This window comes from Delphinus delphis, chromosome 4 (assembly GCF_949987515.2).
Source record: "Delphinus delphis chromosome 4, mDelDel1.2, whole genome shotgun sequence".
In the NCBI taxonomy this organism is placed as follows: Eukaryota; Metazoa; Chordata; class Mammalia; order Artiodactyla; family Delphinidae; genus Delphinus; species Delphinus delphis.
The window spans coordinates 77,276,290-77,300,795 of NC_082686.1; the positions used below are offsets into that span (position 1 = coordinate 77,276,290).

Genomic DNA, 24,506 nt, shown 5'->3' on the forward strand with positions numbered 1-24,506 from the left:
GGTCAAATACCTTGGTGGATGCAGGGAGTGACTGTAGAGGTGGAAAGCAAAAAACAATAGCATCATTGCTACACAGTGATAGGAAAATGCAGCTACCAAGAACCCTTATTTTGGAAGAGTGGAAGCACTCTTAGGAGTAAAGGTGTCAATTACCAAAACGTAAAGAAATGAAAAGCAGTATAACACACATCCATAGCAACCTTTTCATAATCAGAGAATAGAAAGGCTGGCTGGTTACTGGTTATCCTCTTTAGTCATCTGCACACTGTTGGTTATCTGCCATGGTGATGGTTTTACCACCATGACTTCTTTTTCTTGGTCTTCTTTCCAGGCTTTGTGCTTTCATTCACCCCATAAACATTCTCTCCAGATTTTTATCTTAGCCCTTTTCTCTTCTCACTTTAGTTTGTCTTCTTAAGGGCTTCAACCATCACATAGATGTATCCAATTCTCTGTCTCCAGCTTTGATTTTTTTTTTTTATAAGCTCCAGACCCATACACATGTAGCCACTACCTATTATTGGCCACTGCCACCTAGATGTCACACAGATAAATCTAACTCAATATGACATGATCTAAATTCATTACTTGATCCCCAAACCTCTTCCTCCTCTGCTATTTCATACCTTGGTTAATAGCACTGACATCGGTCCAATCAGGAAAACCAGAAGTCTGGGAATCATTGGAGATACAGAGATGGATATGGTATAACTTTGCCCTCAAGATACAGTCAATCTCATAGAATACCTGCATGTAAATCTGTCCCTCCTCTTAAAACCAACAATAAATTCTCTTTGACACTCTTGTAGAACTTAGAATTCTACTTTTTGATAAGAACAGGAATTCTTATTTATAAATTTGTTTGAATTAAACTGAGATCCTTTGGGACTATGTTGGGGAGGGCACATATCACATTCATTACCGTGTACCCACCAGACCCCAGATATATTGCATTGAATACAGTTGATCTTCAACAGGTATGTATTGAATATATGCATGAATAAATGGTTATAAAACAATAAAGGAAGTGAAAAGTGACATTGAAACAGTTACAAATAAATAGCTAATTGAGGGTATATGAGGGAAAATTTATTTCAGCTGGAGAGTACAGGGAACATTTTACAAAGGTGTAGAATTTGATTTGTTCTAAAGGAGAAAAAGAGGATGTTCCAGGCAGAGGGAATACATGAGGAAAAAGAGGAGAAAATAATAGAATATGTATAAAAGTAAAATTCTTTTTTCAGACCATAACGTATTCAAAATATAGAAAAAGTGAATAGGATCTCATTAGAAACGGGAGACCTTGTTGCAGATAAATAGATGAACATAATTTTTTAACCAGAAGACATATTACACTTATTGATGTCAAATTGTTAATATAATTCTTTTAATCCTTTTTACTATGGAAAAGTACAATCATAGAATAAACAGTGATCCCTGTACCCATATCTCTAGTCAAAAGTACCAATTCAGGCTATGTCTTATTTCATTTATACCCACTCACTGCATCCCAGTATTATTTCAAAGCAAATCACAGACATTATACAATTTAATTTGTAAATATTTCTGTGTGTACTTCTAAATGACAAGACCCCTCCCGAAAACATAACTACATTACCATTATCATAATTTGAAAAGTAATAATAACTTATTGATATCATCAATATTCTGTCTGTGTTCATATTTCCCTTTCTCATAACATGTTTTATAGTTTGTTTGAATAAAACATGATCCACTTAAGGTCCATGCATTGCAATTGGTTGTTATATATCTTAAATCAGTCTCCTCTACCTCCCCTTCCTTTCCTATCATCTCCCTTCCTCTTAATCATTTTACTATAGAATGAAGCATACATGAAAAACACTCAAAACATATGTGTGAGTTAATGAATTAGTATAAAGCAAATACTTTTAAAACCACCACTCAGGTCCAGGAATAGAACATTACCAGTCACCCTTGAAAGCCTTCCACATGCCCCATGTCAATCACACCTTCTTTACTATCCCCCAAAGTAGCAACTATCTATACCTTCATAGAGAAGTCACTTCCTTGTTTTCATGTACGATTTTATCACTCATATATGTCCTTAGATACTATATTCTCATCCACTCTAGTGTTTTAACTGTTTTACATTTCTTTTAATCTATACATCCCCACTCTATGCCTTTCTTTTTTTGCAATTTATCTGTTGACTAACACAAGACATTTGGTCTGTAGTGTGTCTCACAATTTAGATTTTGCTGATTGCAAACTCATGGTGCAGATCAATACATTCCTCTGTTCTCTATATTTCCTGAAAAATGGCAGCAGGATCCAAAGGTTTTATCAGACTCAGATTGAATCCATTTGGCACAATTATAGGTAATATTGTGTTCTTTCATCAGAAGAAAAGTGGCTGTTTCTCTCCTTATGATATTAACACTCAATGATGCATAATGCTTAGATTTAGTAATTCATTGGGGTTTGCAAAGTGATTATATACTTTTATAAAAATACACTTCCCTGCACTATGTCATTACTCAATATATCAATACATTTCTTATAGAAAAGGCAAAATAAAATCTTGGCTTTTTTTCGCCTTTATTTACCGGTTTTCAAGGTAACGTTTTTATTTCTTATTCTCATCCAAATGTGGCCATATTTTGAAATATCATTATGAACTTACGGATTTAAATTTAATTCATGAGATTCGACCTATTGCAATTAATATCCTTACTAAAGTTTAAATTGTTCCATCTTTGGCCAATGAAAAACTCTTAAGTCACTTCATTAATGGCTTAAACAGAGACAGATACTAAAGTTTTCAACTAGGATTATAGAATTGTCTATTTCTTCTTTTAATTTTGTCAACTTTTCCTTCATGTATTTTCAAGCACTGTTATTAAGCATATATACTTTTTTATTATTTTCATGCCTTCCTGATGAGTTGACCCTTTTATTATTCTGAAAAGTTCTTTCTATCTCTGATAATATTAATCATCTTACAGTCTACTTTATATGATATTGGTATATCCATTCTAACCTTTTTATTTTTATTCATCATTTATTTTTGATCAACATTTTTTCTCCATTCCACTTTCTTTTAATCTTAAGGTATTACTTGTTGTGTTTATTTTCTATTTGCTCCTCTTAGTTTAGATTTATTTCTGAAATAATTAATTTTCTTCTAAGTTTTTACTGAGTTGTATAATTTCTGGAATTTTCTAATTTTTATTTGTTATCCTCTCTCATCTGGCATCACTTCTTAATGTCTTTGTGCCAATTTTTGAAACAGTAGGTTGCAATAGGTTGTTCTGGAATGCTTTTATTTTTTTTCTATAGAAATGTTATTCTGCTTCTTCTTCTCCTTTTTTTTTTTTTTTGCAGTATGCGGGCCTCTCACTGTTGTGGCCTCTCCCGTTGCGGAGCACAGGCTCCAGACGTGCAGGCTCAGCGGCCATGGCTCACGGGCCTAGCCACTCTGCGGCATTTGGGATCTTCCCGGACTGGGGCATGAACCCGTGTCCCCTGCATCGGCAGGCAGACTCTCAATCTCCTTTTTTTCTTATAGCTTCGAATGGGATTTTATCTTGATTCTTTTTGTTGCTCATTATTATGTAAAACTAGTTTTCCTGACCTTTACGATTTGGCAGGATTTTCCAATTTCACAGAGATCCTTCTTCAAAACTACAGTCTTGAGATTTCCTGATTCTGTTCGGCTCCTCCATTCTCAGCAGGTTCTCCTTCCTTCTTCTACATGACCCTGATCCTGTTTATTTTGATTCCACTCCTAGCAGTTTTTCCTCAGTGTGGGTGGTTGTTTTTCAGAGTTCCGAGGCACTAGAACTATTCCAATTCCTTCAAAATATCTTGCTATAGGCTGCTTGGACTCACTCTCTATTAGAGAGCAAAATTTCGGCTGCTATTCTCAAATTGCTTCACCCACTGGCTTTTTGGGGTTTCTCCTCTTCCTGAGTCTGCCAGATGCCATATTATTTCCATCAGCTTCCTTCTCTATAGACTCTGATTCTATATGGGTTGTACTGGTGATTTATCTCACTTATTTTACTGAAAGTGATTCTTATGGATAACTTGTCACTGAGTTTTGTTTTAAATGTTTTTCAGGAGTTTTTGGCTTTGGCTCAGGTGGATATTTGAAGAGATTAGAAAACTATGCTGCTGCCCCAAGTGTCACCTTCCAACACTTTCATATTTTGATTAAATACTTTCCAAAGCTCTCAGATGTGTGATAGACCACAGATCGACCGTGCCCACAAAGGAAGGCAAACGTGAAAACACATACAAATAATCAAATACAGTACTTATTAACCAAAGAGCTGAAATTCACCAGATGAATTAGCAGCTTCTGACTTCACTCAGCAGTGAGTAGAAGTGGGCAATATTTCTCAAATTGTATTTCACAGGAAGTTAATAGAAATAAGGTAGTTCTGGTAGTCCAGTGAATGTAATTTAAGACATGGTGGGTTGAGGCAAAGCATCTCCACCAGTTCCTTTAAAATGGTACAAAGTGAGGAAGCAGTAAAAGATTTGTATAAAGTTATTAAGGAGGAAATGATGATGAGAAAAATCTCAGTTTCTATATTAACTCAACAAATAATCATTGTCATTTTTGAGAGGGTAAATGCCTTCTAGTTTGCTTACCATATACCAAGTGATGGTTGGCTTGACACTAGAAGGAAAAAATCCATCGATGTTTGGACAGGTGATCTTCTGAACACCATATTCTAAATATAATCTATGCACAGGAAGTTTCATGGGAGAATTGAAGCAGCTATCTTTTTGAACCACTTCCAGAGGAAATGCAACTTTGCTGCAATATGTAGTGTTCCTGAAAAGAAAAATATGCAATGAATGGGCAGTCTCATTTGCATTTGTTTTGATGCAGCAAACACATTAAAATGAGCTAAGTGAAGTACTGCTGTGTATTGAGACTTTATGTATATATTAAGTTCATGTAACAATTAAATGTGTTATGGAGGTATTTTCTATAACAACTGACACAACAGAATAAAAACAGACACAATTAGCTACTATTGATAAACTATTTAGATTTTTAGATATGTTCCTAAACACACATATGTATGTGTGTGTATATATTCATGTATATAATGTTTAATTTTACCCTTAAAACATTCTTAATAACACTCAGTACTGGTAAGGCACAGGTAAGAACAGCATATTAACTCATGGTTGATAATGGTATAAACGAGTTCTGGAAAATTAAATATGTTTCCAAAAACATTTTTAAAAGCCTGAGCCTTTTCCCTTGTAAGCTTATTTCTGGAGATTTTTTCACATGATAGACGTAGGAAAAGTGAGAATAGAGAGAGCACATGATCAAAACTGCCCATCCTGTGTTATATCAGCAAGGAAGATATTGGAATCAGTAGAAAAACGTATGAAAAGGAAGACTGTAAAAAAAAAAAAATCATGGTACAACCATCCAAAGTTATTGTACACATATATAAAAAAATCAAGCATGAAGGAAAAAACTAACAAACACATAAAACATGTTAAGATGGCTGGGGAGGGACTTCCCTGGTGGTCCAGTGGTTAAGACTTCGCCTTCCAGTGCAGGGGTTGTGGGTTTGATCCCTGATCGGGGAGCTAAGACCCCACGTGTCTTGTGGCCAAAAAACCAAAATATAAAACAGAAGACATAGTCAATAAAGACTTTAAAAATGGTCCACATCAAAAAAAAAAATCTTTAAAAAAAGAAAAAAAAAGATGGCGGGGAACTGTATTTATACCTTTAATGTTTGTGTAAGTCATTTCATTTGCCTGGGGGCTTCTTCTTTTCCCATCATCCTACCTTTCACACTGAGGTCTATGTCATTCTCTACACACCCCATATCTAAATTAGGACTCTCATCCTCTCAGCACCTTGGACAATTCCTTGATTGAATTTATCATGGTTCACACAAAGTCACGACCATATGTGTTTTCTTTTATTTCTTTCATCTAGTGCAGTGCCTAAACTTTCAGTAGGCCCTGAATAAATATTTGTTGGATACATGGAATATACATAAAACTGTATTACATATATGAAAACAATAAAGGGAGTATAGATAATAAAATAACTGATTTTTTAGGGTGGTATGTAAATGGGTCATTCATTTTTGTGATTTCTTTTTAAGACATATTATATACTCAATAACTCATGAATTAAGACTAAATCCAATGGAAAGTGTGGGAGAATTCATTACCCTCCCCAGGATGGGAGGAGAGAGTGTTTAAGGATGGAAAGGGAGAGTGGCAGGCACCATCTTTACCTAGAGATAACAAAAGGTCTTCCAAGTAGAAGTATCCTATAGGTGGAAGTTATAGAAGGTAAATTTCAGCTTAATAAGATACACTTCCTGACTATAAAATCAAGTGATGAACAATGAATGGACTGACTTTTCCAGCTCCGTAAGTCAAATCTGGATGTTATCTTAACAGAGGTACTGAAGCAAGAATACAAGCAGTAAAATCCTAGAGGATGAATCTTAACTTTATTTTCTTAATGACATCAGGCCTATGATTTCACATGGTTCAGTTTAAGGTCATTCTCAGTTTAGGAATCACCACAGGACAATGGGAAGCTTCTGGTACCCCCACCAGATAAGTTTAATTAAAATTTTCTTTAGAAGATAGGCAGACAGGTAAACTGAAGAGATGGCAATCTGGAAATTGATAAATAACACTAAAGGTATACTCAGGCCTAGATAGTCATGAGCCCTGTTCCTATAATATAAAAGAAGGCTGGAAAAGTTTGGAGGAGAGTTCTAAAGAAGTAGTGGGTTGCTAAGGAAAAAAAAAAAAGAGAGATACTGAAGCACTAGAATGCATAGTAGAGACCAAGGTCAACCAGAAAGCTACTGATGACCCTTCCCCAGGTATTTGCCAAGGTGTATGTGTGAAATGTTACTAGATTAACAATTGCCAAAGATGAAAAGGAGCTCAAAGAACATTTAGGCCAGCTTTCTCATTGTGTGGGTATAGATACCAAAGCTGTATTAGGGCATAAACAATGGACACATGCGTATTGCAGCCTCCTTGGAAGCTCACATCCCAGTCTAGAGTTCACTCCAACAAAATTAAATAGAAGGGGTAAAAGCCTCAGAAGGGACTTAAAAGGTTACAAGGGACTCCCAAAGCCACAGTGATCAATATGCTTTTTTCTGTGATAGAGAAGTCCTTTCTCACTAAATCAGAACATTGTTTAAATTTATCAAAACATAGTCATAATTCTCCATCAGAGAACAGTTATAACATCCATGAGAGACAAGGAGCATTCAGAAGAAGGTCTGGGCTTACATTATTATTCTGTTATGCTCTTCTGTTATTGTTATGTCATTCAGCTCTATCACTATGGGCTGAATTGTGTCCCCCACCCCAAATTCATATGTTGAAGTTGAATACCTTAGAATGCGACTGTATTTGGAGATAGGTCTTGAAAGAGGTAATTAAGGTAAAATGAGGTAATATGGGTGGGCCTTAATCCAATATAACTGATGCTCTTATAGGAAGAGGAGATTAGGACACAGAAGACACAGAGGTGAAATGATGTGAAGATACGGAGAGAAGATGTCTATCTACAAGCCAAGGAGAGAGGAATGAAACCAACCCTGTTGACACCTTAATCTTGGAATTCTAGCCTCCAGAATTATGAGAAAACATATTTCCATTGTTTAAGCCACCCAGTCTGTGGTATTTTGTTATGGAAGACCTAGGAAAGCCAATGTACTATTAAATAGTAGGAAACTATATTTAAAAAAAAAAATTCACAACTCAAATGTGAGTTTAAAAACTAAAATAAAGCCTGGAAGCTAAAAAGGGACCTCAGGAAAAAAAGTAGCCAAAGTACTAAGCCTTAAAATGGTTATTTTTCAGAAGGACCCTCAATTTTTTCAAGGTTTTTTTTTCCCCCCCAGAGGAAAAACAAAATTAATCTGTTGTAAAAGGAAAATTGGTATATTGTGAAGTAAAATGCAAAATGTACATGAACTTTCAGAGAAAAAGTGGACTTGAAAGAATTTTTGCAGTAATGGTAGGGTGCTTTTGATTATACTCTTAGATTCCCAGAGATCTGGTATTCATTTGCTTTTTAGGGAAATTTTGGTGGAAAAGTTTGAAAAGCACTGTTCTAAGTATATTTAATGCCTCGCAGATATTCTTTCCTTTATATGGCATCCTGAGGCTTTGTTTGTGCTAGGTACTTAAAAAGTTGCCAAGATTAACAGATACGAATGGGCTCTACTGCCTACCCTGTTCATTGTCCAGGGAAACGGATATACCTTCAGGTGAGGCAGACGTGGAGGCAGATTCATGTCAGGGAAAGGGAACAAATGAACAAGCCTCCACCTTTAGACAACCCTGATGTATGTCAGGTTTGAAAAGGAACCACCTATTGAGAATGTTCTCAGAAGCTCAACCATCTTCTCTGCACATCTCTTTCAGCTAACCTCAGCTAAGCCAATGAGGTGAAGTGTAAATCTCTCTACATGCTTCCTTCTTCCCCTTCCCGCCTTCACAGCCCATGCATCGTTTGGAAAACAGTTCAGGAACGAAAGGGAAAAGAGAAAGTCACCATAAGGGTCAGGCTACCTTAACATGCAGGTATAGTTGCCTGTGTCATTGAGGAGTGTGGGCCGGAACCAGAGCACATCTTTCTCCTTACTAATGCGGTTCTCAGGGAGGCGGAAGTTAATCGGCTCCTCAAGGTCCCGGTCCTGCCTTGTCCAATACCAGATCAGAGTAAGGCCTGCTGAATGGGCTGTACTGTAGTTATATTTCAAGAAGTGTTCAAAGAGTGGGCACTTGATACGAGCTGGCTCATCTTCGTACACTTGGATCTGCCTCATGGTATCTAGTCCCCAGTCATCACAGCGTTCTGGAACAGTCAAAAAGAAAGAAAAGGCAGAGGAGTCATCTCATCTCCAGAGAACACACCTTCTCTTTAGGATACCGCAGTATTTTCCGGACCCTCCTCTCGGGTCGTATTCATTAGCCTCTTTCTAATAAATGCATGTAATAGACAGCTGTGGTGTGAGGAGAATTCCCCTCATTCATTTATTATCTTTTGACTATCCATTGGATAACAGTGTGATCTGATAGCTTGATCCTGTTGAACCCTACAAGGTATGGGGGAGAATCTCACCTGGAAAAGAAATCATGTACTCTTTCACTCCTCTGGGGACAAAAGAGGTTCTAAGGAGAAGATTGTAACTGAAATGGCAACGCTCTAAGATTCCCAGTTCTCCCCTGGTCTTCACTGTCCAATAGCAGTAAAATGCAAGCCACATAGTTAATTTTAGGTGTCCTAGTTGCCACATTAAAGAAATAAAAAGCAGGTAAAATTAATTTTTATAATGTATTTTGTTAAACTCGATATATCCCAAACATCCCAAATATTGATAAGCTATTTTATACTTATATTCTTTTTTTTTTTTTTTTTGCCGTACGCGGCCCTCTCACTGTTGTGGCCTCTCCCTTTGCAGAGCACAGGATCCGGACATGCAGGCTCAGTGGCCATGGCTCACGGGCCCAGCCGCCCTGCGGCATGTGGGATCTTCCCGGACCGGGGCACGAACCCGCGTCCCCTGCATCGGCAGGCGGACTCTCAACCACTGCGCCACCAGGGAAGCCCCTATATTCTTTTTTGTAATAACTCTTCAAAATTCAGTGTATTTTACACTTACTGCACATATCAATTTGGATTAGTCATGTGTGTCTACTGGTATTAGATTAGACAGCCAAACTGACTACAATACACAAGAAAGCTTCCTAGTAAATAAGAGACCACATGTAGTAGAGCTGAGGCACCCTTGCTGACAGCTGCACCCTCCAGAAGCACAGCTGTCAGACCTCTCTCTCTACAGCTGACCAAAGATGTAAGAGCAAGCTCAGCCTATATCACCAGAACCACCCAGAAAACCTATAGACTCATGAGCAATAATACATGTGTAATAAATTAAATGAAGTTTATGATCGTTTGCTAGGCAACATTTTGGGCATAAGCAGACAGCTAACAGAACAACTAAATTAGTGACTAATTTTGATAAAAGCAAAGCATTTGAAGCTTTATGACTTACAAAATGTTTTGTAAGTAAGTAATACATTTCTAAGTAAATAATAGACCTCCAGGAAAGCTAACAAACTGACTTTTCCAAGAATCAACAAATTTCCATTGTTTAAAATTTCTGTGCTTCATTCAGAAACATGTTTTAAAATCCAATACACAAGAAAGAACTGGAAAGATCAAAGTGTTGTTCACATTAATACAAATTGATAATAAAATATTTTTATTAAACATCTATCATAACGTTCTTTAAATATATTTTCATTAAAACTGCATAGTTGCAGAATTAGCTCCTTCAGTTAACAGCAAGTTATAACCATAGTTTTTTCAGTTAAACATGTCAGATTGAATACATGCATCCAGTTTCACTCCTTAATGAAACTCCACTAAAACTAAAATAATTTTCAAGACGTAAACCCAAGTAATAGCAATAACAAGAGGAAAGATAATAGCAACATCAAATGGACAAGTGGTGACCAGCTTAGCACATTTAAAACGAAAAATCCTAAATGAAGAGGGGAGAGCTGGAGAACAAACCAATCTGCAATGCAGAATGCAGAGAAAACCCAGGAGGAGAAACTGTCAGTATCAAGATAAGTAATCACTAGTACCATACACTCCATATTTCTGAGTTCTCTTACTAGGCATATTGTAAGATTGTACTTTTATGCCCCTCTGAAATAAGGGGATGTCATGTGACTCACTTTGGCCAAAATGATGTACTGAGCGTCACCTGTGTTGAGTGTTTTAAGGGCCAGAGTATATTTCACCATGCTTCCTTTTCTTCTGCCTTAGCAAATATGAAAGCACAGACGTCGAGACTCCTTTAGCTTGGTTCCCTTGGTATGGATGACACACAGCAAAGCTTTGCTATTTTAAGTCATAGAGAATTGGGATTTGCTTACTACCAATATGAATAATCTATCCTATCCTGGCAAATGCAACCAGATACCTTAAAAATAAGCACATAGGTGGGACAGTAAAATAAGGAGAACTGGATGAACGCTATGTCAAAAAGTGACATCTTTGGTTCCAACCCCACCCTCCTAGCACTCAGGAACCTTTCCCACTGCACTCCAAGGATAGGAGCAGCCAGATCTTTACTCTCCAGGCAGGAGAATGAATGAATCTTCTCCAGAAAATCTGACTACTTTCAGAAGAAAGATCTAACAATCTTAGTATCAGAGTTTTTTTTTTTTTTTTTAACAACTTGTACAGCCATATCATCATATCATCCAATAGAAAAGCTCAAGGTTAACAAGTCTCACATTCACATTTAGAATTTTTAATCAGCTTCTTAATCACTTCTTCTTAAATATGAACAAACAGCCCCAGGAGACATCTGAGAAAAATCTCTACTATAGAAGGTAACATCCAAAGAAACATTGTAAAAGAAAATTTGATAAAACCAAGATTATTCAAGAAAAATAAATCTTTTAAAAGAAAAACAAAAAAGCTATCATTAACATACTCAGAGAGATAAGGAAACTTTTATATTCATGAAGCAAGAACAGAATGATATAGGAATATTCAGAGAAAAAAAGCTTATCAAAATTAAAAACATGATTGAAGAAAGGTAAAATTTAATAAATGGTTTATTTGGAAGTTAAATTTGAGAATTTTCTAAAAAGTAGAGTAGAAAGAAAAACAGAAAATAGAGAAGAAAGTTAGACCAGTCCACGAGTCTCAACATCTCAACAGTAGGATCCCCAAAAGAAAGGAAATAAAAAGAAAACTCTCCATTAAATAATTCAAAGCAAAAACAAATCTCAGAACTGAAGTCATAACCTTCTAAATTAAAAAGATCTGTCAATTGCCCCAACACAGTGGATGAAAACAGACTTACACCACAAAAATATTTTTTAAAACTGTGGAAAAAGAAAAGATCATATAAACTACCAGCGAGTAAGAAAGAGGAAAAGAATAGTCACGTACAAAAGACTAGGAATCAGAATGGCTTTGCAACTCTCAAAAACAAGACTGGAAACTAGAAGATAATGAAGCAATGCATCTAAAGGAAATTTATTTGCAATCTTGAACCTTAAACCCACCAAAATAATCATGTGTGAGTGACATTTTCAGACACATAAAGACTCAGTTATTTTATATCCTATGTGCTATTTTTTCAAGAAGGTTCTGGGAGATTTGTGCCAACAAAATGAGAGAAAAAACAAGACGAAGGAAAACAGGAGATCAAGGAATAGGGGATGCAATTAAAGAGAGAGGGGAAGGGATTCCCAGAATAACAATGCAGGATATCCCAGGAAAGCAGCTATGCAGTAGGGCTTGGTGGTAAATCAGTGTAGATAGAAAAAAAAAAATGGAAACCCCCAATAAAGAAAAATTAATTGTAACTGATGGATTATCTGATTAGATTTGCACTGTGAAAAATGATGCTGAAGGGTAATTGAAAAGTATGAAAATGGTTACCAAAGGATACTAATTAGAGTAAGCATATGAAAGCAAGGCAATTCATAACTTCAAAAAATAAGAAAGGTAGCATAATCATAGTTCGTTAATATTTGAAGATATATTAATTGAATGATTATTGATTCAACCAAATATTGCAATAATATTATATAGAGAGGTACGAGTAAGGAAAGCAAAGGGGATAGCACTTTAGAGAGTCCTTATTTACTAAAATTTTAAAAAGTGAAGAGATAACACATAGGGTTGACCAAATGAAAAATAACAATATACACAAATTGGTTAGCAAACTGTAGATAGGAAATGCCAGAAAAAATAAATAAAATCCTCAAAAGTCATTGTCTCTGAAGAAGAGAACTAGTAGGAGCAGAGGAAAATTATGACAGAAAGAATATAATTATTTTGGTATTCCCGTTTATATATTGGCCTTAAAATACTTCCATGCATGACTTGCTTTGAAAATAATTAAAATATTAATTAGAGAAAAACAAAGGAAGGAAGGAAGGAAGTATCCACTGTGCAATACAATTGGCAAAGTCCCTCTCAGTGTCAAACCATCCTAATCACACCTACTTTCTGTGAGAAAGAAGTATTGATTTCGTTTTTTAATTCCAAAATTTGTATTAATATGCATTGGCAGGACATTCATTCACTTTTAAATTATAAGATATAGTTGAAAGAGACAGAGAGAGACAGTTGGCAGCTGACGGAGTCTGGAACTGCACTGTATTAAGTTTGTTGTCTGGATGAAGTAAGATGCTACTGCCTTCTGTATTTCATAAAAATATTCTTTATGCTGTTCCTAAAGGCCTCTCTGTCAAGAACTTTAAACTATTTGCTCAAATTTGAATGATTTTAGAGACAAGGCTATAAAATGAAAAGTATCATTCTCCTTGCAACCCCACTCAACAACATATCTCAATTCAGATCACCCCAACTTGGGTCAGTAGAACACAGTTCTGATATCATGGCTCGCTTTTAACAGGAACACTGGTAAATTGCAGAGAAGGAGGAAGCCATTCTGGGGGTTAATGTTACCTTGATTAAATGAGACTTTCGGATACCAATGATATAAATCGTTACTTTGGCCCTGGGAAGTCTTTATGGCCCTGAACAATAATTAACACCAAGACAGATGATAAGTGACAGTTGTATTTTTCTTTTGTAAGGTAGGAGAATGCTAATTGTGAAAAGGGAGATGGAAAAAGAGAGCTAGTGTAACATAACAACCACAAGCATGTACTCAAGCAGACCCATTTAGGAAGAAGTATGAAATGGAATTTTGGTGATCACTGGGGTAGACCGTGGCAGAGACTGGCCAAATGTTCATTAGTCCTGTTTTCTTTTCCTCGGCCCATATGAAACCTACATATCCTTAGCAGTTGGGTTGGGGCCATGTGATTTGGTTCTGGCCCATGAGTATGGCCAGAGATGCTGTACAACTTGAAACTCCCAGCATGATCTTTGGTGCTTTCTCTTTCCCTTCCACGGAGTCCTTGAAGACCAGAAATGTTTGAAATGTGCAGCATCACAAGATGGAAGGAGCCCGGATTCCTGCCATCAGTCAAAGCAGAGCTTCTCAGGAAAGCCATCTCACTTTCAAAGAGCTGTGACTGTGTTAAGTCAAGTCTCTATCGTTTAAGCCATTGAGATTTGGTGGATATAATCTGTTATAGCGACTAGTATCGACTAATAAAGGAAGCCAGAATTTTCCTTTCATAGCATAACAATAAATCAAGAGCAGACAAGAGTTATTTTTAACATAGCATATGTTAAAGGCCCTTACACACTAAAATTTAAATACAGGTCAATCAATATTTTTGGCTAACTCCATAGACTTAATATTTTTTCAACCAAATTAAATGCAATACAGGGTCAAGGGAAAATACATCATTATACCCGCTACGTATCTCCCTTACAGAATGTTTCATGGGCCAAATGCATGTATTTATAAAGTGAATCAGACTCCTCTATAATAGGGACCAAAACCACACATATTAGTATTCATGAACATTAACAAAAACGATATGATTTTTATTGAGTTTTTTCTTTGCCCATTTGAAATTAGTTCTGTGGGTTTTTTAACTTTCTCTAGCCAGCCACCTGAGGGCATTTTGTCAGAGCTTTTTAAATTATTCAATGAACAAATAAAAATAAAATCTATGGTAACGGGTTGGAGTGTCACGTAATACCAAATTAATTATATGATTCACTGCAGGCACTAGCCGAAGAAAAGACTGGGGAAAAGGCTGTTATGCAAATAGATTTGTCTCTAATAACAGCAAAGGGAATTTAGTGAATTACTGGCACAATGAATTACTTTTTTGTTTAAAATGTCCCTTCTTAACCAGTTTACTCCATAGTGGAACTCCTCTCTAAATTGGCCCCTCATCACGGGAGAACTACAAAGTCATCATTTCCCTCAGCCAAAGGATTTCTTAAGGCCAGGGCTTGGTGCCACAGAGGACTAATGGAAATGTGCAAAGCCGTCGCAAAGCCAAGTCACTGGAAAATCCAACCCACGCTCCTGACAGCAATTAGCATTTATATAGCAGGGTATACATTTTAACTAATTAATCTCACAGCACCCTCTTGGGCTTTCATGCCCATTCCCACATTACATGCCAGGAAATGAAGACAGAGAGATTAATTGACTTACTTTTGCCTGAGTGGTAGCACAAATAAAAGCTGCCTGAACATAGATCTGGGAGGCTTGTCCCAAATCTATGGTCACACATTCAAAGCAAGATATTTCCCACAGGAAAGCTACTCATATTTTTGTATTTATTAAATATCTACTGAAACCCTGCTGTGTTGTATGCTATGGTAGAGACATGCAGATATAAGAACTCAAGAAGCTCAGGTATAGGAAATAAAAAAAGAAGAGGAAATTTTTAAATATTGGAAGACCTAGGTGGAATTAATTTCTGTATGTTATTATTTTCCCTGTGCCACTTACTTGCCCTATGACTTTGGAGAAAATGCTTCCCTTCTCAGACTCAGATTCTCCATGTGTCGTATGCCTATCTTACAGGGCTGTATGTTTCGAAAGCAAAGGGCCAGACGTATGAAAGGAGCTCAGTACGTATTAGCTGGATCTGCATGGGTCCCTGTCCATCAAGAGCGTAACAATCTTGGAAAAACAAAGACATAGATGCAAAATCAACTAAATGAAAATAGCTGGTAGAATGAATGAATCAAATGTTAAAACAGGATTCTAGGCAGGATTATAGTCATTACATTAGTGTAGTATAGATAGTATAGTATAGTACAGTATAGTATATACAGGTGTGGGTAGAGAGGGTAGTCCTGAGATTGGGTTGAGATGAGAACCAGGCCCTTTTAATATCCCATCTTAGAACCCCATGTGGATGACGTCACCTTAACACCCATCAGCACATTCTATCTAAGGCTGAGGGCAGAGACTAAGTCTAATGGAAGGGCAGAGAATAAGCCTGAGGGTGATTTCGTCTCTCCAGGTCTATGGCAAAGACTGTTAAACATGTCCCATATACCACGTCCCCAAACCCTTCTTTTTCTGGTGTATGGGAATTTTCAGTTGGGCACACAGCCATTCAGAATAAAGGCTATATTCTGCAGCTTTCCTCTCACCTGGATATAGTCAGGTGACAGTTCTGGGCAATGGGATATGTTTGAAATTGTCATGTGGTAGATTCCAGAAACTTTCCTTGAGAAACACTGACATATCCTATGTCTCCTGTGCTCTTGCTACCATCCCACTTCTTCCATCTTGCTGCTGGGAACATGGATGTGACAGCTGGAGCTACCTTATGGACTATAAGAATGAAGGCCACACCCTAAAGATGGAGGAATGTGAAAGTGAATGGAGATGGGACCTTGATTAAGTATGGAGCTGGCTTATCAGCCCTGAATTTCCTACCTCTAGATTTTACATAGGAAATATGTATTTTTTTTAATATCCTTGCTACTGAACGTACCATCAGCAGCATCCCTTGGGAGCCTGTCAGAACTGCAGACTTCCAGGCCCCACCCAGACCTACCAAATCAGAATCTACAGTTTAACAAGATCCCCAGGTGATTCCTATGCACATCAACATTGGGGAAGTATTAATGTATTGTTTTCTCCTTATTCAAAGCTGATCATCATTCTAATTGATAAAAATGTCTTATTTCATCTCTTATAACAAGTGGGTTGTTGAACTATTTGTGAGGTTTTATCCACCCCATGATTCTAGGTTTTTGATTAATGTTTACATTGAAAAATATATTCCTTTTTGTTCCTCAGTGGAAAAAATACTAAAACTATCCAGATATTTTTCTAGTAGTGTCCTATTAATTAATCACCATTTTTTTTTGTTTTTTTTAAAACATATATATTAATTAATTTTATTTATTTTTGCTGTGTTGGGTCTTCGTTTCTGTGCAAGGGCTTCCTCTAGCTGTGGCAAGTGGGGGCCACTCTTCATCGCGGTGAGCGGGCCTCTCACTATCGCGGCCTCTCTTGTTGCGGAGCACAGGCTCCAGACGCACAGGCTCAGTAGTTGTGGCTCCGTGGCACGTGGGATCCTCCCAGACTAGGGCTCGAACCCGTGTCCCCTGCATTAGCAGGCAGATTCTCAACCGCTGCGCCACCAGGGAAGCCCTAATCACCAGTTTTTAAAAACAAAAGAAAAAATCTACGAACTACATTTCCTAGAGTATGATTTCCGTGGAAAAAAAGAAGACTAAAACTTAGATATTTTTTTATTCAGAGGAGAGCTACTCAAAGGTCTAGAAAATGTTGCTGAAATTTAATAGTTGTCAACTAAGCCATCAAGAGGAGAGAGAGAAGTTCCTGGTGGGGGAGGAAAGCTGGAGTGGCTATGAGCACCCATCAGACGTCCTCAGGCTGCTTGTACTGTTCAACAATACTGAGCTAATAACTGGCAGATGGCTTTCCTGGAGCAGATAATTAGACATACCTTACTCCCACCAAAGAAGAGAGTTTTCTTGATTGGGTAATTTGAAAAAAAATAAGAACTAGCTCTGAGCAGATGATAAGATTTGCCAGATAAGGAAAGAATGCCAAACTCAGAAAGTGAGTTGGGGGAGGGTGAAGCTCCACAAGTTACAGCTTCAGCTTTGCAGAGGTTGTTAGGGTCTTGTTGCTACAACAAGCTTTACTCCAGATCGTGTGCAATGCCCCCCTGTGACACTGGGCACTTATCTTTACACTGACCTAAAGACCATTATTTTATATCAATTAGAAGCGGTAGTCCCCACAATGGAAAAAAAAAAAAAAAAAAGTAGAGAAAGTCATTCCCAGGCAAACATGAAAATAAAGACGAGGTGAAAAGGGACAATGAAACCTCATAGATGAAAACAACCAAACTTATGAAGTTTAAATCCAAAACATATACCAAAGTAGGTGATATTTAAAGTTACAAAATCAAATCATCTGAAGGATGATGTAGAGTTGAGATCTTTCAAAGTCTAATTATTGTTATAGGACCAGCACTCTAGGGTCTATGAACAGTTTGGTTTTCATTCAGTCCTGCCATGTAGCTGTTCCTTTCTTAGTCTGTGAACATGAGTGTCACTTTCTACAAAGTTTTCCCTGTGGCAGAGGACTTGAGAAAAAACCATGTGTGCTCTAGAAATGTTCACAGTTCTCAGGTCTACAGGAGCTGCTGAAGGTTTTCAGGCTCACTCTTCGTCTCCATCAAGTCATTTCCCAACTGGTTCTTGCAGCACCAACAAAGAGACCCTTCATCATCATGAGTTAAGGTCCAACAGCCACCCTTCCTGTTGCTGTGCATAATAAGGAGGAACATGGAAAAGAATCATCTGATAGCTACCTAGAAAAGGCTTCGCTTCTCTCACCAAAGTGGCAGTAGGGGTTAGCAGGCTAAAGAATGGATTATGGGTAGGCTGCCTCTTTTCCTTAAAAAAATCACTGTAATGAGCATCCTCATATGGCTGAAGGGAATGATTTTCTTTGCAGGGCTGTTGTGACAGTAAGTAAACGGGCTTATGTCAAGTGTGGCACTGTGCGCTAGGGAAACTCTAAGCAGTCATTAGCTGGTTTTTATGTTATTTTCCCCAAGCAATTTTTTTCTAATCCATGATTAAGATGTACATATCCAGTTACTATTCTCATATAATAATCAAGCAACTTTCACTCTCTTCATTTTCATTATTACACAATATTTACTCAGGGTCCTATGAGCGCTAGGGCTATAAACAAAATGGAGCAAAAAACAAGGTCTCTGCCTTCAAATTTCCACGCAAGAAACAGATCCTCAGCATTGGAAGTAAAGGTATTTTGGGCAGCATCATAGAATCCCAGAACACAAGGTCTTAGATCTGGTGGTAGCCTTCTGTTCCAGTACGATAGCTGGTAATACCCCCATTTTACAGATGAGGTGAATGAAGCCAAGAGAGGATAAAAGACAGGTCTGAGAGATGGGCTAACAATATATGATAGAGGTGGGGAGTGACCAAACCTGAAACTCATATCCTGAAACTACTTTCTCTATGGAGTCTCTGGAGTCTGACAACCCCAGTTCAAATCATTCTGCTACTTGCTAACCATGTGAGTATTGGCAAGTATAGTAAATATTCCTCTGTCAAAGAAAGCTGGTTTGAAGACTTAAGAGACAATGTTCTTTAATGTGTTTAACAGAGAGCTATTCAGTAGTCCTCACTATTCTTAATATTATATTCTTCTCTTTCTTGATTCCAAACTGAGAATGGACAATTTCAAACTAAATGTGGCCCAACAAATGTTATCATTTAACCTATGAGGACTCACCTCTAACACAGTGTTTGAGGGTGTTAGACTAGAGGGGAGTTTTTAAAATATTTAGAACAAGCTTCTCATTTTACAAATGGGGTAACTAAGCTCAGAGAGCTAACTTGATGAATGGCATAGAGCTCATGAATGGCAAGCATAGAATCACTTCTTTTCGGTCCAAATGTCACGTTCTGTCTACTCTAACATTCCAGCAAAATGCGTATCTACACAAACATTCCCAGTTGGTATCGGGAATGTAAATAGCATAATAGTATATTCTCCTTCAAAACAGGTTGAAATAGGCAAAAAAAAGCAAATCCAGGAAGATTGAAACCGGTAACAGTAATATTGGAGCATAGGAGGTAACTCTACATGCGTTCTACATAATCAAGCCACCCAATTCTCCTCCTTTTCTTTTTACAGGTGAAGAAGCTGATATATGGGATATGGGTCTTATCCTTGAGGCTGATACTCAAGCAAAGTAGGTGGCAATGCTGCCCATAAGTATGGCACTTGGAAAGAAGGATCCCATACCCCAGCTTCCTCACGTGTAATAATACATGAAGCAAAATATGAAGCTAATGTAAGTACCTACCTAGCAGACCTGTTGATAGGGGTAAAGAAGATCGTATATGTGGTATTATATGCTTGGGTGCATAGTAAGAACGTAATAAATTTTAGCTACAATTATTATTTTGATTTTCACAGATGAGGGAATTAAGACCTGGAAAGATAGCAGGAAAAATTCTTATGTGCATTTGTTTTTGAGTTTTTATTACACTTTACCAGATCCAGGACAGAAAATCCAAAATTAAATTTGAGTCCTAAAATGTAGAAAGCAGGCTAAGCATAAACCAACTTCTTAATTAGTAAAGACAGCCAAGCAATCACTTTTCTCCATGATGAAAATTTAAAGCCCTCCACATACTCAAAATGTCTCTATAACCCTCCATCCCCACATCTCACGTCCCAGATGGAGGGTGAAGGGGGCTTGTTCAGTGAAAGTACATCAGGGGCCTTCAACTTTCGATTAAAAGCTATATGATTCCCATGCCTCAAGATTTGCAATCATATTCTATAAGCAACTACAAAGTCAAAAAAAAAGAGCATTTTGTGAGCCTTGCCAGCAACCTCCTCAGAAATTCTCAGGAAATTGCTTGGAGTAAAAGGGCGTTTGAGATCTTCATCATCTGCCAGGGGAAGAGACAGGGGCTACAATCCTGCCAGTGCATTTAAGAGGGGCATCACCTGTGAAATGCCAGTGCAGTCTCATTCAATTTTAATAATGTGTCAAGCATGTAGATTTTTCTTGAAGGCTGGTAGTGACAAGCAGAAAACAAAAGATTCTGAGAGAAAATCAGGTGAAGCAAGCCACAAAAGCTGAGCGTTCGAAATGGGGTCTGGGAAACATCTGGCTGTGAATGACAGTGGGGCAGTAGGAAGAATTCACGAGGTAGGGGTTCCAAGTGGCTGGGCTTTCAGTGGTCCCGCAGGAAGAGGACAGCGTCAGCTCCCAAGGGGAGAAGCAAGGTCTTGGGAAGATAAATGCCAAGATTAAATCACGGTCCAAGTTTCTGAATGTTTAAGCCACCTGTAATCCACTATGCATCTGAAAAAAACCACTATGGGTTGGAGCTGGAAGGGGGCCTTACAAATCATCCAGTTCCAGGACACATTATACTGATTAGGCTTTGAGACCAGAGGGGTGAAGGAATGCCTGAGTGAAACGCTGGGTTAGTACCAGAGGCAGGATGAAACCTTCCAGATTCCTGGTTACTTTTCCTATATCACACATGACTTCTGCCTATAAAACCAATTACAGAAGAGAGTTTATACCACACTTACATCAGTTTCTGTTTTTCTTTTCTCCTGGCATATCAAAGGTTGAATTTTTATGCTTATATTTATGGTCAGCTTCTTGAGTCACTATAGGATTGAGAACATTTGCCTCTTACATATTTATTGCTGAAGAGAAAGCAGAAAACACAAACCAACTTTCCTGATCTCCAGAGCTCTTGAAACATAGGAAGCAAAATGGGAGAATAAATTTTCAATGTAGGAAGCAAAAGCAAACACTCCAAAGAAACCAGACGTAGAAGATTTTAGCTAATAACCCTACTATTATCAGCCCTCTTTCATGTGATGCACACATTCTCCACTGACACTCACGAGGGGATACATGCCAGTGTTCTGATGCTGAAAAAAAGCAAATAATTACCATAAAGTAGCAAACATGAAAATAAGAGAAATAGGTGCTAGATCAGGAAAAGGGTCTGCAGTCATACCGAGAAGGCTTTTAGGAGCTTCAACATACAACTTTAACTGTCCGTGTATATATCTCTGTTTTGTGTGTGTATGTGTCTACCCAAGGTATACATCCCAAGGCAAAACTGTCAAGTCAGGACACTCTTCTCTGGGTACTTTTAGCCTCCCAATGCTGTGGCTCCCTGCCTCGTGGGGAAAGTGATAATGGAGGTGGTTGATTAGAAATGGCTTTTTATTTTCATACTCTTTAAGTCAGTAAAATGTCCCAAACTTATTACTCAGGAATCAGTGCCTACTTCCCCGCCCTCACCACATCCCGCCAAAGTTTATAAATCTGTAATTGTTAACAGAGCACACAATAATTTATACTTGACACTGCAGTTTCAGACACACTGTGTTCTTCGATCACGGAGGTAGGGGTTGTTGCCTCGTTTGGGGGTTTGGAGAGGCTCAGAGAATGACATGGGAAGCCCACAGTGCTATTGGGCAGTAGAAGTTTCTGATTCCAGAACCAGTCCTCTCTGTACTGATCCTCTAAGACTCTGGTATCATACTCAGTCCTTTGGCTTCTTGTTTGGAGACTATATACAATCTTCCCTCAAATACTCCATTCACATTGATTTTTTTTTTTTTTTTTTGTGGTATGTGGGCCTCTCACCGCTGCAGCCTCTCCCGTTGCGGAGCACAGGCTCCGGATGCGCAGGCTCAGCAGCCATGGCTCACAGGCCCAGCTGCTCCGCGGCATGTGGGATCTTCCCGGACCGGGGCACGAACCGGTGTCCCCTGCACCGGCAGGCGGACTCTCAACCACTGCGCCACCAGGGAAGCCCCACATTGATTCTTGAGCCTCTTAAGCCATGTTCTTTCTGTCTTACAGCTAACTGCTGAGACTTTTCTTTGACCATAAAATTCATCGTCAGACAGATATCTTTAAACTTCCTTGCCATTAAACAGAGTTCCTGAGGTACATCTAGTAGTATTCTTTATGGAGAATAACAACATAGGATCAGGAGACCTGATGTCTTGCACTAACTCTGCCAGTGAGACCACCATTATTATAATAATTACCACCTAATACTGAATGCTTTCCATATGCCAGGTATTAAGTGCTTTACATTTATTGTCTCTTTTAATTCTCATAACAACTCTTTCAGATTGTTTTATTATTGTCCGCATTTAACAAATGAGGAACAGGGGCCTTAGATAAGTAAAAGAGTATCTGCAGGATTACACAGTGTTAAATTAACTAAACAAAGAGGCCATTAGACTGAGGTGGCTGTAATGTCCTGGAAGCCTACTTAAGCAAGCCAAAACCTAAGCTGGAATGCTTCAAGGTCAAGAAAACTGAAACCTAAGGACAATCACTCACAAAGAGCCAACTGGACTTTCTCAACTAATGCAACCACTTAAGCTGTAGCCAATCAAATACTTTCCTTGTCTTGCTTCCACCTCTTCTCCATAGAAGTCTTGGCCCTGGCTCCCCTCTGTGGAGTGCTCCTAACTATGTCCAGTTTGATGCTGCCCAATTTGCATCGATTTTTGCTCAAATACCCTCTTAAAATTTAAAAATTTTAATATGCCCCAGTTTATCATTTACCAACAGCAAGTAAGTGAGAGAGAAGGATTCTAACACAGATCAGCCTCATTCCAGGATCTAAAATTTAACCATGAATGTGGCCAAGTAACTTTCCTTTTCTTGGATTTTATTTTTTCATGTATAATACAAGGACGTAAAACCAGATGATCTCTAACCCTTTCCATCTCTATAATATGATGGGTTTATAATCAGTGCTAACTTCAACAGTGTTTTCTAGCCTGAAACTTAAAAATATAAAATCAAGCCAGTTTTTCAAGCACAAGAGTGGGAGTGGGTGGGCACTTGTTAATAGAAAGTGGAACAAACTGAGTGAGTCTCTTTAATAAGGAGCATCAAATCCATGATTAGCAGTTTCCAGCGTCAGAAGACACATGTCACAGCCAAGAGGCAGTGGGGCAGATCACATCTGTCTGAATTAAAGAGTGTCATCATGTAGTCTTGTTTCCAGTGGAAACTCTGAAGCTATCTTCATGCTCAAGTTTCTCTCACAACACCCACTTTTAAAAAGCAGAGGAGTCAGAAAAGTCAGCTTGTCCTCAAAGGCAGCTCCCTCAGGTATTCGCTGCCTCTGTCTTATTAAATGTGGTCAGGCATGACTCAGCTCGTCTATCAACTGTCTGGGAAGGAGAACATTTCATGCTGGTAGAAAATCACCTTAAGCAGAACAATGGAAGGCACTTACGGTACACAGTTAGAACTGGGTTGCGTATTACTCAAAATCAAATCACCCTTTTCTTATTCTAGACAGGAGAGCATAATCACAGCCACGAGGGAAACAAGACTGCACTTGCTTAGGACACATCAGATCACCCTGTCACCTCCAGTTACAGCTATCAGCCACTCAGACACCTCTTCTGTCTGGTTCACAAAGCAAGGGGGAACTGTGGGTTATGCCATGTCTTTCAACCAATAAACCCTCAGTGAGAACCTACTACCTGCAACAGTTTATAATCAGCTCCAATGGGGGGCTAAAGACACAGGGAAGACACGGTTTCTGCCCTCAAAGGTCTCACTATCTAGAGAGGGTAGACAGCCAAATAATTCATCTCAATGCAAAGCAAAATAAAATAAATGCGAAAAAGAAAAAGATACAATGTGACATAAGAAGGCAGAAGGAGCTCTTAATTCTGACTGCAGGGGAGGGTGGGGAGTTCAATGAAGCCTTCACAGAAGAGATAGCATCTGATTTAAGCCTGAAAAATGAATAAAATGTGTGCTGACAGATACAGAGGGAGGAATCCAGGCTGATGGAACATTGTAAGTAAAGGCAGGGAGGGCAAGGGAGCCATAACTGGTCTGTAAATCACCTGGGTGTACAGAGTGTGGGATGGTTTAGTTAAGCATGAGAGTGGGAGACTAGGATTATACAGGGTAAGACACTCTGACTTATGAGTGAC

At 38.2% G+C, this 24,506-nt stretch overlaps 1 protein-coding gene across 3 annotated transcripts in view; it reads right to left on the reverse strand.

The window, feature by feature from the left end:
* The window catches only part of IL1RAP (interleukin 1 receptor accessory protein), a 125,214-nt gene that overhangs the window by 38,825 nt on the left and 61,883 nt on the right, over positions 1–24,506 (reverse strand). For all 3 annotated transcript variants that reach the window (XM_060010944.1, XM_060010942.1, XM_060010943.1), the window contains exons 3-4: positions 8,590–8,875; positions 4,642–4,828 (exon numbers count right to left, since the gene is read on the reverse strand). In XM_060010944.1, coding sequence (XP_059866927.1) covers positions 4,642–4,828; positions 8,590–8,875 — 473 coding nt within the window. The remainder of the gene's footprint in view (positions 1–4,641; positions 4,829–8,589; positions 8,876–24,506) is intronic.